We start from the raw sequence: 18,399 nt of genomic DNA on the forward strand, positions 1-18,399 counted from the left end.
CAGAATCCCTCTTCATCTTAACAATACTGACTGAGTTGTCTTCATCACCTAATCTCATCATCAAGTTGAATTGAAGTCAGATAGGCATAAAACATGTCCAGGTTTCTAAAAATAAAGCATGTGACATAAATCATCAAAGAGAGAATTATTGAAAATTGTCTTGCTGCGTTACTGTGAACTGTGAAACCAACTAGTCTGGGAAGGAGTATTCTACACTTATTTTAACAACCTCAAAAGAGAAAACATCTCTTTGTTTTCCAGTTGAATGCCACCAGTAATCATACTGGCTGGGTTAGTCAATTATAGTGAATGATGGTTTATTTTAAAAATGAGTTGTTAAAGGAGCCAGACTGGTCTAGTCCAAACATATCCCTACATTTATGAATTACAGCGGCTTGATCCACATATCACACTAAGCCAAGCTCACACTGTCCATTTAATGGTATAGGATTATGTAAAAAGCAGACTAAGGTGATAGCATAAATCAGATAATCCTGGATCTTAATTTCTGAAAAATGCAAATTCAGCAGGGTAGCTGCTTTATTCTGTTTAGGAGCTGAAAGCAAATATTTGAAAAAGGAGTTGTAACACCAGAAATGTAACCTATTTATTAAGAGAGTAATGTTCAAATTTTCCATTTCTCTTCTGACCTTATCTATCTATCTATCTATCTATCTATCTATCTATCTATCTATCTATCTATCTATCTATCTATCTATCTATCTGAACTAATTATTACTCTATACAATACATTTTGTATACTACGATCCTCCAATCATAGCATTTAATTTTTTGACTGAAAGGTCAGTATAAAATCGGGATTTAAAAGAATGCATGTATTTAAATGGACATAGAATTTCATGAATTTTGTTAGCATCCCTTTTGAAATATTTATTGACTAAAAGAATGTATGTCAAAGGAAGCATACATTTGGGAAATTTGCAGAGGAAAAATAACTGGCCAAATTGTATAGGACATATATATTTTAGAAAGGTGCTGATGAAAAACTCTATTAGAGATAGTTACTTTATGTATAAAAAATGTATCTATTGTGGGGAGAAAGAGGGATGTGATATGTATTGAAAAGAAAATTATAGACAAGAATTGCAATTGTATTTCAAGCAACTGAAATACAATTGCTTGTATTTAGTTTTCTCAATGCTTTTTTCACAGGACATTTAACAAAATGATGTTAGTAGTCCAGATGTGAACTAATCCACAGATTTTAATATCTGGGCATTTTTCTCAGAATAAATCCATATTGTTGAGTTCTTAAGGGTACTTGTAAGGTAAGAATATGCCGAAAAAGAGAGAGAGAGGAAAGAAAGGTGCAAGTAAGGAGTCTATGGGAGACTGCATTCTTCACTTTTGTATACATACCCCACTTTTTCACTTAGGCTTTTAATTGTAACCCCTCAACAAATGCTTAATGATTTATGCTTGACCTGCATGGAAATGTTCAACGTGTTATCATTTTAAGAGCATGAAAATGATTTTCAGCAAAGACATTTTCCCTTTGATATTGTTAGATGGTAAGGGCAGTAAAGGTGGCAGGAAATCCTGGATGCCTGACCTTAACAATAACTTTTAAAATCATATCCATATCCAAGAATTGCAATTAATTAGCATATTTTGAAATTTCCATGGATTGTATCTGCTCATAAGATAGAATCTCTCAGGACTACTTTAATTATGACAAAAGAGCCTCTTTTGGTTATAGATTATGAAAAAAACCCAGCTGTTCCACTGTTGCTTTTTAATTTCTTAATGTTGACGAGATCAACAATTAAATATGTTGAAGTTTGATGTATTAAAGTTGTCTAAGGAAGTGAGAAACGGCTTGGGTTTTTTTTTAACATTAAAGTAAACAAAGACAGGACTTACCTAATCTCTTAGCACTTTTCTTTGAACTTATCATGTATTTCCTGTTCCAGTCTGAAATATCATGTTTTCTCTGTTCCTTCTTTTTTGCTGCTGTTGTGTCTCCAGACAGAAAAAGACTGGATGACAGAGAACAAGTCTCTGGGGATACAAAACAGTATGTACAGTGTGTGTGTGTGTGTGTGTGTCTTTGTGTATGCTGTTTTGTATCCCCAGAGACTTGTTCTCTGTCATCCAATGCAAACCAACTTTATAAGTATAAAGTACATGGCTGTGCCATGGAACTGAGTGAAGTTGGAATCCAAGGTGGATCAAATTTATTGGTATCACAGATTTATTTTCCCAAGGCAGAGTAAATCAATTAAATTCACCTGTCCAAACCCAAATGCCCATTGGTTGCTTTAGGTCATATTCTTTCAAATATCTACTGTGAAAGAGCAAACAAACTACTTTTCCTTGTTAAGTAAAAGATCGGGTAGGTAGGAGGAGGAGAAAAGGAAATGTTGGATATCATAATGGACATCCCCACTAACATCCACTGATAGATTGCAAGGATAGATTGACTAGGAAAAAATACTTGGGTGAATGGAGCTGATGGCTAGAAACCATGACCATGATAATGATGAGATTTTCCATGAGGGCTGCGATATATATTATGAAAAAAACAATGTGGACTATCCAGAGCCTCTCTGTATCAGGGAATCCATGTAGAAGGAATTCCCTAACTCTTGACTTATATTCCATTCTGCTTTGTAGGCTTCAAAACTTGCAATAGGAGGCCAAATATCTGAACTTTTTCTAATGTACCAGTTGGCAGGTTTCACGATGGGCTGAAATGTTGTTCAAACAATTTCCTTTGAAGTGAGAGGACTAGATAAAAACAGGTTCATCTATGGGATGTGTGTAAGTATCCTCAAGGGGCCATTTCTCAGGAGCCTAGTTTATGTCCGCAGCCCTAAATCCATGTAGGTGTGGCAAAATGTGCTTAGAGCCTTGTTCATACTGCCTTTAATCTATACAGCAAGTGCTATGCTGGACATTGAGACTGCTTTCAGACTAATTTCTAAAGTCTGTGACAAATGCATAATTGTTTTTGGTTTTGGTTTTCTTGGCTAACTACTTGCACATAAACAGCTGTAGTTGGGACTTGGAAAATAGCTTAAAATAAAAACAAAATGGGAATGTTTGACAAGAAATTCTAAATAATAGTCCAGGGAACACCCCAACAATCATGTGTTATCTTAAAAAAGCTAAGCACTTGCTAGTAATAGTTGGTACTTGGTTGCTACAAATCCATTAAGCAGTTCCATTGGACGCCCAGGCCTGGTGACATAACCAGTTCTTGGGGGACTTCCAGAGGCATAGCAGGGTGCAGCTAACCTGACTTCAGGCAGGAAGAATGTTCCAAAAGGCAAGTGCCACAGCAGAGAAGACCCGCCTCCTGTCATTCACTAAAGACAAGTCCCTGTCAGATGGTAACCACAACATGCCTTCTCTGCCAGATCTAATGGGATGGGCTGATGTAACTGGGGAGAGGCAGTCCTTCTGATAACCTTCTTCCATGACATGAAGGGCTCTAAGGTCAAAACTAGGACATTGAATTGGACACGGAGGCAGACTGGCAGCCATTGCAGCTTGTGAAGCAGATAATATGTGCTCTTCTAGGGGACACATAACTGCCTGTGCCATTCCATTCTGCACCAGCTGAAGGTTCCAAATACTCTACGAGGACAGCCCCATGTAGAGTGTGTTACAGTAGTCCAAGCTGGAGGTGACTAGGGCATGAGTGACTGTGAGCAGATCTTCCCAATTTAGGAAAGGGCACAACTGGCACACAACACTTTGTGGATTTTTTGAAGGAAACTACCTGTATGCATCATGTTGTCACCAAAAGTCAAACCAGGGACACTCACAGGGGACTCATAAAATTCAAGTTAGTGCTTGCAGCATACGTAGACAAAGTGTAGGGCTTTGATTAGATGGACAAGTCCTGCTCCCATGTCCTACTCCTGAAGGATTAAAAATCATTACCTTGTTTTGTTTTGTTTTGTTTTGTTTGTTTTGTTCATGCCATTCCATTTCATTTCATTTCATTTCATTTCAAATCATTTCATTTCATTTCATTTCATTTCATTTGTACCTTAGTCTATTTGGATAATGCGTATATTTTAAGAAAGAGTAGTCATGTCATATGGAAAATTCTTAAAGCCTTTTTTTCATATTATTATATGACATGAGGCAGGATGCTGATACTTTTTAATGGAAAATGTTTCTATAATACACTTGATGAGTAAAAATCCTTGGCTAAACCAGTATATTCACAAAACTAGACTACTAGAAAGGTAAAAAGGTACTTAACTAAAATGGCATAGTGTGCACTATGTTTCAGATGTTTAAGGATAAATTTAGAAATACTGAGATTTAATATGGATATCACCCACAGAACAGTGTCAAATCTGTTTTTTTCTGAGATACAGACATTTATACCTGGCTGAAAATATTTAGCATTTCAGACTAAAAAAGTATTTAAGAAGAAGTAGGAAACCTACGATGATTTTTATGGGGAACAGTGGGGAGGAACAAAGCTCTTATCTTCAGAATTAAAAGAAATGTGTGTTCTGTCACTGATAGACAGACAGACAGACAGACAGACAGACAGACATTCGCCATTATCTTTATGTGCCTTCAGTAGTAATACATTTTTCTTGGAATTTTCTCTCACAGATACAGTATTACGAAGTCTGTTATAAAGTAGCAGCCATTTTGGTACAGGCCTTTCTGTAATTACTATTCTAATATGTGTATTGGTGCTCCTATATTAGGTTCCTATGTCCTACTGAGAAAAATGTCAGCAGTAGTGGTTCTACTTGGAACCCTCGTTTTCAGGCTTTGAGTCTCTTTGACTGGCAGAATTGGTTTCACTTGTCTCTCTCTTCAGCTTCTGAGAAGTCATTTGTGATTAGTCAAAAGGTCTCATTGTACCTCAAGCTTTTTTTTTGGGGGGGGGGGTGGTGTTTCTCTCAAACTTGCAATCTTTTAGCAATCTTCCCTGGAATTCACCCTGGAACACTTCAGGTGACTTCAGGTTCTTCCAACTAACCTCCTTTAGCAGCTTAAAGCTGCCCATTCCTTTCTGGGATCACTAGCCAACATTCCTCTTTCCTGTTTTCCCAATTTCCAAATTCTCAAGAACCAATGCTGCCTAGATCCATCTTGGGTTGCTGGCTGTTACACCTTCATTTCTCCTCTTTCCATTCTTGTTCTCCAAATCTTCTGTTCTCTTTTGTTTTCAGTCTCCATCTTCTTTGTCAGCTCTGCATACCACCATCTCCTTTCTTAACAAGAAAATACAGGCTATGGGGAAGTTGTGATTATCCATTGTACTCTCAGGCTTCTGCTGTCCACTAAAAAAAAGAGGATCTGTTTGAGTGTATGTGTGACAAGATTCTACAGAGCAATGTGCAACAGCAGGCTGTCACTCACTTGTTTTCTGATGATTTAAAACTATTCTGCTGTGATGGAATGTGTCTACAAGGGGGGAGGTGATATGATGCACTACAGTAATGCAGACGGTTCTGAGGAAGCAGGGAGCACTTTCCAAGGAGGGGAGGGCGCCAGACAATAGACAACACAGTCTGGAGTTGGACCCTGTGAAGAGAAAGAGAGTCAGAATCGCCACTCCCTAGAATCACCCAGGGTATATCCTTTACATTAGAGTAGCCCAGGGTTAGTCTGGCAAGATTCTGTCTCTATGGTGTAAGCATATAAAGAACTGTACTGTGGCTGGCCTGCTTGTATGTTGTTCTTGGGCTGGGCCTGACATCCACACATTGTATCTCCATTGCACATTGAACAGATAAGAAATAATAAATTATTCGGAGTAGTTACCATAATTTTTATATTTCCACAGCTGTCCTTACTGACAAAATGATTCCAGTTAAACAGAAATTACATAAAGGATGCAAGATATTCAATCTGATTTTGCATCAGCATAGCTTCTGAGGGAAAAGGTGCTGATAACAAAGATATGGAATGCCTTGAAAGTTGAGATAATATTGGGCGATAAAGGATGTGTCCTATTGCCATCATGACTGAATTTTAATTGGTGCTGCTTGATAGTATTTAGAAAGGTGGATAAAAGAATGAAAAGTAGATTTTTTCCCAATCCATGCCAGTCGTGACATTTTCTATCCATATACCAATTCTTAGTCTAAACAATGTAAAGAGGACAAATCAATAGTTCAATCATTGAGAAATTATGATGTCTGTTATGGTGCATGTCTGAGTACTTCTGAGCACTTTTCTAAATATGGTCTAAAACAAATTAAATGCATTATATTTTTAATACACAAGTCTAAGGGCAAGTATTATACATTGTTTGAAAATGTTTGTCACTGGGTAACTTAAAAACAGGAGAGACACTTTGAGGTAGTGGTCAAGGCACCTGGGTAGAAACGGGGAGACCACGCGTTCTAATCTGGCCAAGGAAAAATGCAGGGACTTGTCCAGGCAGTTGCCAGGAGACAAAAATGACTTGACAGCACAACCCTCCTGCCTCCCTGCAAAAAACATAAAAACATAAGCAAGCAACATACTCTTTATTTGAGAAGATAAAACATTTATATAAAAACAATAGTAACTTTTAAATAATGTATTATTTCGTGCCATTTTATGTATGTATGTATGTATTTATTTATTTAAGCACTTTTGGGGCCTTATAAACATGGTGGCTGAAGAGAACTTTGTGTTCAGTTTTGCTTTTTTTTAATCCTGTGAGCCAATACAGACCCAGTTTATTTGGAAATTGCTCTTAGCAGATAGATAAACCAGAAAGTAAACTTGCCTCTCTCTGCTCTCATCATTCATTTGCATATGATTACTGAATGGGTCCTCCAGGAATAGTTTTTGGTCTCTGTTGAACTTCTGAGAACAGGTTCGGACAAACATAAACTTATTTTCATCATATATTCATAATATCCGGTGTCCCATAGTAACCCCTTGATATATAAGTGCAGACAAACATTCCGACTGTCTGAAGGAGAAGAAAGAGAGGAGGGGGTTGTATATATCCTATATGTCTTCATGAGTGTTCTAAAAGAAGCACATTGCTTGGAAGGGGCACAAACTTGGAGAAGAAATTCCACCTGGAAATAAAATATATGTAGGCACTGTCTACTTGCCTACCTCATGTTGTTGTTTTCTCTGTATTTTTAATTCTTGTATGTTTTGCTTACCTTAGGTCCCCACCTCAGAAACCTTCCCATTTGGATTTGGCAATTACTATAATGTACTCCATTATTCCACCCATGCTAAATCCAATGATCTATAGCATGAGAAATCAGGAAATTAAAAATGCTCTATCAAAGCTATTAAGTTTCTGAGATTGTTCTAAGCGTATATTATTCAATTATTTTATAGAAAGGCAATGTGCATAGCTATGAATCTCTTTGTGCAGCAATTATAATTTTAGGAAACTGATGTCAAATGTTAATTTCTTCAATAACTGCCAGATATAGGTAGAAAAACCAGGCATAGAACTCAATGAAAACTTTTTCATTTCTATTTCCCTTTTAAATTTTAAAACCTCAGCCAGTTTCTTTTGTAGATCCACTGAAGCATCCTTTTCTAAGTCATTGTCTTGGTCTCTCAGTTGTAGATCCACTTTCAATACCATCACTATCTTGTCAAATAAAATTTATTCTACATCTGTCATTTCTTCAATAACATCTTCTGGATATTGTCTATCCATAGAAGCAGGCAACATTACTGACATTGTTGGTTTTGTGACTACTATTTTCTGATTCCATTTTACAGAAGTCTCCTTCAGTATTTTTATTGTTATAACATGTTACAACATTTTACTGGTTTGTAAAACTTCCCTCTACCTAAATTTTTAACCTCTGTCTCCATTCCCCACATTTTTTCTTGCACTTTTATGCTTTCTTTCTATCTTTTTTTCTTTCTTTAAGTTTGGTTTTTATTAGATTTCATTATTATAATCAAAATTCTTAAGATAATGATGTATATAAATAAACAGTCAATATACATATTCCCCAATAAGAGGGAGGTTTTTCAGAGAGGGAATACTCCATCTCCCCATTTTCCCTCAGTGAACAAGTTGTTTGAATCCTGAAAAGAGCTAAAATATTGCTTGCGTTACATGAGCACTTCCATTCCTACAACCTAACTGACATACAGCCAAGAACCTGAAGTTACCTTTTATATAAACATCCCAGAATTGCCTTAGTGATAAATGTGGCATCCAAATCATTTCTCATATCCGCATCAGGACATATTTTATTTGAAACTTTCTACATATATGATGATCCATATTTTGACAACACATTTTAAAAATGTTGCATGTTGATATCCCTTGTCAGTGTTTCAAAGGTTTCATGAGGATTTGTTTTTGATTCAGTCTAAAAGAGGAATGCCAGAAATACTCTGGTGCAAAAAAGAAATGAAGTAAGAAAAAAATTGTTAGCTTTGTTGTGCTTTTTCTATAGAATAGTCACAATTTGAACTAAAGTCTCCATATACTGTATGATTATCAATAATGATTTCTGTGTTTGTCTTCAATGTCATAGACACAGAATCTAAGTCTCAAACATATTTACTCCTTATTTTTCAAATATAATTCTATTCCTATTGATGATTTACTGCTCCTAATAAGAAAGGGGGGGATGTTATTGAATATACATTAGTTATAATAGCCCTCCCAAAGTAGAGGGGATGGAAGCTCAGCCTTGTCTCATTCTTATAGTGTTTTTCATTTATTTTATGAGGCAGAAATATTGTGCATCACTGTGTATCATTGGAGAGTATCCTGAGGAACACAAATATCTTGAGCAACCCATAATATTGATATTCTAGAGATGATGGACCCGTCCCTGGGGGAGCTGGGGTTGTTGACGACTGACAGGAAGCTCTGGCGTGGGCTGATCCATGAAGTTACAAAGAGTCGGAAGCGACTAAATGGATAAACAACAACAACAACCCATAATATACTTTAGAAATAAATAAATAAAGCCCTTCATAAGAAAAATTCCCTCTGAGATGAAAATCAGAGGTTCAGGAATGTAGTTCACGGAAGCCCTTGAAGTATAACCATTGTTGATACAGAGAAAAAGAAGATGAAACATGGAATATGACATAGTCCTTCTATTCTGAAAAGCCTTCCTTTGTATAAGGGTTAGAGAATGCGAGGCTCTTTATTATCTATTTATTTAAAGTATTAATGGACTGCATATCATATTATGTACTTCCATATAGAACATCTGGGCACTGTGCAGCATTGAAATACTTAAACTACTATAGAATATGTAATAAACATATTAATTAAAATAAATAAATAGAATGACAACATTTTAAACATGGTATGTTGGATGCTACCATATGGTACTTCAGGTAGTACTTGGATGGATTTAATAAATTTGATTTAATATTCTCTTCAGGATAGTAGAGATAAAATATTGTTTATTTGCATAAGTAAAATTGAATGTCTTGCCATTGTTTATAGCAGTATTATTAGTAGTATATTAAAAATAACAATATATTTCTTATTTATTTATTTATTTATATTTCACATTTCTGTCACCCCCCGTCTCCCCTCAAAGGGAGACTCTGGGCGGTTTACAGCAAAATCAACAATTTAAAGACATAAAACCTAATTGGTAGGGTAGCGTATGATAGAAAGATGAGACAGACAGACAGACAGGCAGAGAGAGAGACAGAGATGGAAGAGACAGAAGGTCTTCAATTTTTTTTTAAAAGGAAGGAAGGAAGGAAGGAAGGAAAGAAGGGAGGGGGGAGGAAGGGAGGGAGGACCGAGGGAGGGAACATTTCATACTCATCACACTCAGCTTGTAATAAATGAGAAGAGTTCACTATGACTGTGTAACTGCACAACTTAGGCAGGTCAATGACAAAGATGATGGAGGTTATATGAATAGTTAAGGTAGATCTACCCACCCAAATCTTTCAGGAGGATATATATTTACACTATTCTTGTCATGAGTAAGGATGGCGAGCAGAGGGCTCCCATCCAGACTGTCAAGCGCATGCGTAGCACTGAGGAATTGTTCAGCCATTCAAAGAGACACAGATCGGGACCGCCTTAACCCTTGGGGGTTATATGTCTGGGTTTTTCCCACGCTTCTTCAGTTTGTTAGGATTCCTGTTAAGTACTAGTAATAAATATTAGAGACCAGTTCATTGTCTCAGTGTGTTTCCTGGTTGTTAGGACAATTCTACTCCAAAGTGGATACTGCTGCTCCTGATGATGATCCAATATCTTTCAAAGTTGTGATAGGCAAATGTAACGTTTAATAGTCACAATTGTGGTAAGCATGGACCAGCACTGGACACTGGATAGGGTGATGATGCAAAATTCGGGGGATTCATCATTTGTGCCTGAATTGGAATTGCCCTCCCCACCCCCCACCACTCTCACCGACATATATTCTTTGGTCACTTGGGGAAACAGGATTTTTTCCTTTAAAAAAAAAACAAAACTGCATTATGTCCACAATAGGATTACTTTTCATATATTCCTTGCCACAAAATAAAACTCAATACTACAATTTCAGGGAGACATGAAAAGGGCTGCTATAGGTAAAACATTTCATTCCCTCCTCCCTCTCCAAAGTTTACAGCATAACAGAGTACCTTTCAGCTATTTTCATTTCCTCCCTCCTATTTTCTTCTAGTTCTACCCTTCATAATTCTGCTGTTCAGTACACTGCATACAACCAAGATTCTCCAAAAGCTTTATCATAACAAACAGAAGGTTATTCATCCATGAAAGCAACTTTCCTTCTTGGTTTCTGTGCATACAGGTACATGTATTTTTTTCCCTTTTTCCTTTTTCTCTAGTAATATCTCTAGACAGGTATACAAATTTAATCCAGGTGAATGAATCAAATAAAATCAACATTTCGTGAGGGGAAAAAAATCTAATAAGACTGCCAGTATAAAAGTTGTATTTAAAGAAATCATATATAGAAAGAAGCACAATCTGAAATATATTTCCTATATGTTTCTACTAGGTTTGCCATAGAATATAAGTAATATGAAAAATAATGAATGGATTATTTTCTCTTTTAGTGGAAAAGGTGTATGAAATTAAACAGCACACCTAGCATTCACTTGTATTTCTTTATGTTCCAGCTTGTGATGTTCCAGATTCAGGTATTGGCTGCACCTCCAGTTGTTCTTCTGGGTCTTCTTGAGTCTGGGATATAATGTGTAATGTGTCTATCTTAAATCATCACAAAGATTTAACACTAGATCTCTATCTGTGACAATAATAGCCTTTAACTAGATTAAGGCTCTTGGTTGTAAGCTGCTCAGCCTTGTTTTAAGATGAGTGCCTATACAAATGTCTTAAATAAATAAATAAATAAAGCTGCAGAAAAGAATTGTAGTTGCATCAATTGCACTCAGAGAAAGCCTAAGCCTAACCCACTGAATCAATAGCATTTTTATTTATCAATTAATAAGCTTAGGAAAAGATGGTTCAGTATATGTCCAACTCACCCACTGAAGATGAAATATGCTGCAAAATGGCCAAACAGTTTAAGGCATTTCCTAAAGTACACATAACTGAGAAAATTTATGTAGGGTGTTAGAAGAAATATTGAGGATCAGCTTCCTGAATGCCATTTTGAGTTCCTTGTTCCTCATGCTGTAGATCAGTGGATTCATGACAGGTGGCACCACACAGTAAAACATGAAAATCAAGATATTTGATGTTGATGGGGACCTGGATGTGGGTCTCAGGTATACAAAATTACCACTTACCACAAACAGACAAATAACTATGAGATGGGATAAACAGGTAGAGAAGGCCTTTTGCTTCCCTTGAGTGGATGGGATTCTAAAAACTGCTCTGAAGATCTGAACGTAAGAAAAGGAAATTAGAGTGAAATAGAGAAAAGCTAAAGAAGTACCAAAGATGAGAGTCCCAGACTACTGCAAGATATGACTCAGAGCAAGAGATCTTGAGCAACTGAGGGATTTCACAGAAGAACTGATTGATGATCCTGGAACAGAACTCCAACCTCAATAAAAGTACCATGTAGAGCATTGAAATAAAACAAGCCACCCATCCATGCACTTGTTGCCATGTGGATGCAGGCTTTTTTGTTCAGTACAGTCTCATAACGCAATGGATTGCAGATGGCTACATAACGGTCATATGCCATGACACCAAGGAGAAAGAAATTAGACAGCATGAAGAAAACGAGGAAGAAAACTTGGCAGAGGCATCCAGAGTAAGAAATGGTTTCAGTGCTCATTAAGGAATTCAACATAAACTTTGGAACTGTGACAGAGATGGAGCCAAGATCTTGCAAGGATAGATTGACTAGGAAAAAAATACATGGGTTAATGGAGCTGATGGCTATAAACCATGACTGTGATGATGATGAGATTTTCCATGAGGGCTACCAAATATATTAGGAAAAAAACAATGATGTGGACCATCCGGAGCTCCTCATTATCAGGGAATCCATGTAGAAGGAATTCACTCAGTCTTGACTTATTTTCCATTCTGCTTTTTAGACTTCAGAGCTTGGTACAGGAGGCCAAACCTCGGACCCTTTTCTCAGGTAACTGTGGCAGTATTCACCATGGGGTGGAATGATGTTCAAAGAATTTCCTTTGATGTGAGAGTGATAGATAAAAACAGAGGTTTATCTATGGCCTGTGTGTAATTATTCTCAAGGGCCCATTTCTCAGGAGCTTAGTTTACTTTAGCAGCCCTAAATCCATGTAGGTGTGTGAAAGTGTGGTTAGAACTTTGTTCACAGTCTTTAATATATATAGCAAGTACTATACTGGCCTTTCAGACTACTTTGATTCCAGCACAAGATAATTTCTAAAGTCTTTGTGACAAATGCATAATTGGTTTTGGTTTTGGTTTTCTTGGCTAAGTACTTGCACATAACAGCTGTAGTAGGGACTGGGCAAATAGTTTGGATAAAAATAATGGGAATGTTTGCAAAGAAATTCCAAGTAATATTTCATGTAATGCCCACTATTGCAGGCTTATCTTAAAAAAGCTAATCCCTTCCAAGTAATGGTTACCTCTGTGTTAGTACAAATCCATTAGGTACTCAAATTTAGTTGTTTATTTTATTATCTGTACTGTTTATACTGGAAACTACTTGTGCCTTGATGAAATATCACCAGGTTATACCAAAGAGGTAGACTAGGACAGAGGAGGAGGAGGAGGAGGTGGAGGAGGAGGAATGTGGGATTAGAAAATCATGTTTCCTATTTTTTGAAGGAAACTACCTGCATGTATCATGTTGTCATGAGAAGTCAAACCAGGGACACCCACAATGGACTCAGACAAGTCAAGGTAGTACTTGCAACACACATACAAAAAGTATAGAGCTTTATCTAGCTAGATAGAGACAGGGACACAGACAGGGACAGGGACAGGGACAGAGACAGAGAGAAAGCTAGCCAGATAGAGAGGGAGAGAAAGAGAGAGATAAGATAGAGAGAGAGAGAGAGAGAGAGAGGGATAGAGCGATAGAGAGATCACAGAATATCTACAGCAATCCAAAAGCCATCAGTGTGGATGGGATGACAGAAAATGGAGTGCTCTCTTTCCCATTGTAATCCCTTCTTATGCTGGTCATTAAAGGATAATGAATAGGAAAGTTTGGAACAAAATTACTGGCTGTACATGGATTGTCAGACATCTCACTGCTGTGTTACACCTTATGACACTTTTTCTTTCCTTGGGTTATATTTGAGAACCTTTAGTCGGATTTACTGATTCTGTTTCAATGATCTTCCAAATCTGTTATCAGTTAATTTCAATTCATTTCATATCCCAAATATGTGGCTCTTATTTGCTTTCTTCATAGGTTCTCATATTACCCTCTTAACTTCTATGGATGTATTATTAAAAACTTTTCAATATAATTACATAATTTGAGTTTGTAGTTAATTGGTATATTTTTAAGAGCAGAATGCTGCCAAAATAAAAAGTCATTTAATATGTATGCATTGCAGTGCACATTATGTTTCATACATTTAATGCTATGTTCAATAGTACTCTGGTTTGTTAACTCAGTAGTAACTCATAGCTTATCGCAAAAGATGCTTTTTCTCTGAGAACAAACATTTACAACTGGCTGATACTACTGTGTACTCTGTAGTACTCTGTTAAAACTGTTTCTGTGCCTTGATATTCAGATTTAATATTTAATTAAGAAGAACGTGGGAAAGTCCATGATTAATATTTTTGAACAAGAAACTTCTTCCAATGAGATTTTACTGCGACAATGAAATTTCGTATTACAGTCTTCTACATGTTTTCTTGTAGAAATATGGATGTAATCTGTGTCTAAGAAAGATCATTTTTATTTTTTTCTTTTAAACCTGTAACTCCATATACTTAGCCTTTTAAGTTTAAAACAAGAACTATCAAAGCAATCACTACAAAAAAAAGAACCACAGAAGTTTTTTGTTTTGTTTTTTAATCCCAAACATGATGACTATTTATGCTTAAACCTTGTAGGGAAACCTAAACTGTGGCTTCATTTACTCTCATAGAATGGCTGTGCCTAAATATGACATTGGACCACTTCCACTAGTTAATGTAAATTAGCATAAAGATCTGCACTACTTCCATCTAATCCTGCATGACTCCTTACCAACAGTCGGTGGTTCTCCATGACTACTCTATGTCCTGTCCCACATTCACATTATTCTTAAGGGGCCACAGGCAATATAGGTAACCTTATAGGCAATATAAGGAAGCTCTGGCATGGGCTGATCTATGAAATCACGAAGAGTCAGAAGCGACTAAACGAATAAACAACATAGGCAATATAGGTAACCTTATAGGCTATATAGGTAATGGATTACATAAGAACATAAGCAGTGGATTGGACACCTGTCCCATCTCATCCAGTAGTCTGTTCTCCCAGTGGCCAACCAACTGTTTATGGAAGCCCATCAGTCTCCTAGCAGATGACCTTCAAAGGTGGTCATACTACTATCAGGGCTAATAGCCATTAATCCCCATGACTTCTGTAAATTGTCCCAGTCCTTTTTTGAAGCCAGCCAAGTGGGTAGCCACCACCATAGCTCGTGGCAACACATTCCAAGGTTAAACTGCATGCTATTTTTTTTAACATAACCTGTTTGTCCTGTTTCTTCCAGGATTCAATTTCATTGGGTAATCTCTGGTTCTACTATTTTGGGAAGAGGAATTCTCCTTGCCCATTTTCTCCACCCCATGCATAATTCTGTACATCTCAAACATGTCCCATCTCTTTCATTTCCTTTCTAGACTAAAAAGCCCCAAATGACATAGCCTTTCTTCATAGGAAAGCTGCTAGAAATCCTTGGTCATCTTAGTTCATTATCAAATCCTCCTTCAATGGATACTCACAGTAGTTAAGCTTTAAAAGAAGTTTTCAACAGGTTCTCCAAAGCACCTTTTCCCCTGCAGATTCAAACATTGCACAGCCCTAATATCTGTTATCCTTAAGAATGTCTGTAACTCAGATTGATTATTATTTATTATTGTTCCAGGGTAAAAAGGCTTCGGAAAAAAAATGGTGTTTTAGATGTTCCTATACAAAATCCTGTACTGTATTAATTCCACTGTCAGCACTGAAAAATTATCAATCAATTCACTGAGTATTTTATTACTGTCACAGACCAGAATTACTGCAAAATTACATTTTTTTTATTTATTTATTTTTATTTTATTATCAAATTTATATGGCCACTCCTCTCACAAAAGGTAACTCTGGGCAGGGTGTGAGCCTTAGAATGCCTCTTTATACCCATAAGAACATTTGAAAGGGAACAAATTGTCCTGGTGAGGTTATCTCATCCTTCTATAAAGTGAGATGTGGATCTTAGATTCCATTGGTCTAGTGGTTAAGGTGCTGGGCTAGAAATCAGGAGTCTGTGAGTTCTAGTCCTGCCTTAGGCATGAAAGCCTGCTGGGTGACCTTGGGCTAGTCACTCTCTTTCAGCCCAACTCAACTCACAGGGCTGCTGTTGTGGGGAAAATAGGAGGAGAAAGGAGTATGAGGTGTGTTCGCCAGCTGGAGTCATTTAAAAAAAATATATAAATGTGGGATAGAAAATAGATAAATAGATAGATAGATAGATAGATAGATAGATAGATAGATAGATAAAAATTTAAGGGGCATGGTAGAATTGAATGGAGCTACATCACAGATGTATCAGAATAAGGGGGTTTTGTGTGTCCTAGGATTTCATGGAAGGCTGTGTGGCCCGGCTGAAACTGATTTAGACTGACACTTCAATCCAAACTGATGATTCAATTTGAATCAAAATGTCAAATACTTTTTTTTCTGAATTACTTCTGGGAAAAGAAATATCTGAGCTGATACTCATTGTTCACTGAGTCAATTTATTGATTTATTTTATACTGCATTATGGTTTTCATTTATCTCATACCTCCAAATTGAAATTGTAGAAGCTTCTGGACATACAGTATATTAAACAGGGTTCAGAAGTCAGAAGGTAAATATACATTGATCAAACATTTCAACTCTGCATTTCCAGAACTCAGGGAAAAACACACACACATTAGAATATTATTTATTTTGTAATTTGAATGTTCTGAATCATATTTTCTCTCCTTTTCTCTCTTGGCCCTATTTCAAGTTCTACCATGAGAATCTTGCTCACCAACTAAAGTCCTCTGAAGCATGTTCATACTAAATGAGAGATCATGAGAATCCATTGTCTCCATGTTAGGGTTGAATTTTGTGGAGGACATCTCATTTTTTTTTGCCCCCATTCAGAAGACAGATAAAGACCCTCATATTAGGGTCAATTGCTTTCTGGAGCAATGGACATGTTTTTGCCTAAATTTTGGAGATATCCTGATTAAAATATTTTTTTTGATTTCTCTGAAATATATGAAAGTGATTAAGCCTTTGCAAAACTCACTGTGATGTGATTAAATTAAAATTGGTTTCCATAGAAGAACATGCTGAAAGTACTAATTTTGCAAGGGCTACCTTGATCTCTTTGTTTCTCATGCTGTAGATCACTGGATTCAGCAGAGGTGGGATGAAGGTATATATCATAGTCAATGCCAAATCCAATCCAGATGGAGTGTTAGAAGGTGGTTTTAAGTAGGCAAACCACACAGTAAATATAAATGTAGAAAATACAATGAGGTGTGGAAGGCAGGTAGCAAAGGCTTTTTGTCTTCCATGAACAGAAGGGATTCTCAGTACTGCTGTAAAGATCAGCACATACGTTATGATGATGAAGATGAAACAACCCAGCTCTATCATAACACTGATTGTCAGAATAGCAATTTCGACTAGGTATGAGTCAGAGCAGGATAGCTTTAGTAACTGTGGGATTTCACAGTAGAACTGATTGACAACATTGGAACAAAAAGGGACTGCAAAGGTACTTGTAGTGTGCATTGCTCCAAAGAAAATTCCAGTTAGCCAAACACAAAGCGCCATTTGTGTACAAGCTTGCCTATTCATCAACACTTCATATTGCAGTGGATTGCAAATGGCAACATACCGATCATATGCCATGACAGTAAGGAGAAAGAAATCAGATCCAACAAAGAACACAAAACAGAAAACCTGAGCCACACATCCAGAGTAAGAAATGTTTCTAGTGTTCGTGAAAGAATTGCTCATGGATTTGGGGATAATAGTTGAAATGGAGCCAAGATCCTGAATGGCCAGGTTCATCAGGAAGAAATACATGGGAGTGTGGAGATGATCATCAAAAATAACAGCAGAAATAATGATAAGATTCCCTAATACAATTGCCAGATATAATATCAGGAACAGAAGAAAGTGTAGAATCTGTAATTCCCGTACTGCTGAGAATTCAAGGAGCAGAAAATCAGAAGCAGATGATGTATTATCCATTTTTTAAAGAGGTATAGCTCTAGAAGAAAGAAAAGTTAAAATTAGGCGTTTCCAAGCTTCAAGAGCAGGGCCGCAACTAGGGTCTGTGTCACCTGGGGCAAACATGGATTCCGCGCCCATTTTGGTGCCCCCCCAGAACTCATTTTGGCACCTCCCCAGTGCTCATTTTGGCATCCCATCAGCACAGTGCCTGGGGCACATGGCCTGCTTACCCCCCTCGCCCCATTGCAGCCCTGTTCAAGAGGGATTTGGAGAAAGATCTCTGGCATTTCAGGTCCACAAGCACTCCCTAATGCACTCTAAAGCAGCCATGTCTTTTTTCAGGCTTCTGCATTAGCTGGAAGTGTCTCTTAAAGCTGCCATATCCTTTTTTCCCCCCCTTCCAAGCTTCTTTCAAGTCATTTTCATTGCATGCATATAACTTAAAATTATAGTCTATTCTTATACAAAATATTTATCCCCAAATCTAAGTCAGACAAGAAAGTCAGCACTCAACTTTGGTTAGACTTTTCATTCTAGGGGACCTGGATTTTCAGACGTATAGTTTGGAAGGAAACTTGGAGAATTATTTCAGTCCTTCCTTATATGAAATATATAAACA

At 37.0% G+C, this 18,399-nt stretch overlaps 1 protein-coding gene and 1 pseudogene across 1 annotated transcript; both read right to left on the reverse strand.

The window, feature by feature from the left end:
• Positions 1-11,469: 11,469 nt before the first annotated feature.
• On the reverse strand, positions 11,470-12,432 carry LOC134496627 (olfactory receptor 14A16-like; annotated as a pseudogene).
• A 4,406-nt stretch (positions 12,433-16,838) lies between these two features.
• On the reverse strand, positions 16,839-17,798 carry LOC134497330 (olfactory receptor 14A16-like). Its single transcript, XM_063302996.1, has one exon. It carries the CDS (start codon positions 17,796-17,798, stop codon positions 16,839-16,841), a length of 960 nt encoding a protein of 319 aa, XP_063159066.1.
• Positions 17,799-18,399: the final 601 nt, after the last annotated feature.

Source organism: Candoia aspera, chromosome 4, assembly GCF_035149785.1.
Source record: "Candoia aspera isolate rCanAsp1 chromosome 4, rCanAsp1.hap2, whole genome shotgun sequence".
NCBI lineage: Eukaryota > Metazoa > Chordata > Lepidosauria > Squamata > Boidae > Candoia > Candoia aspera.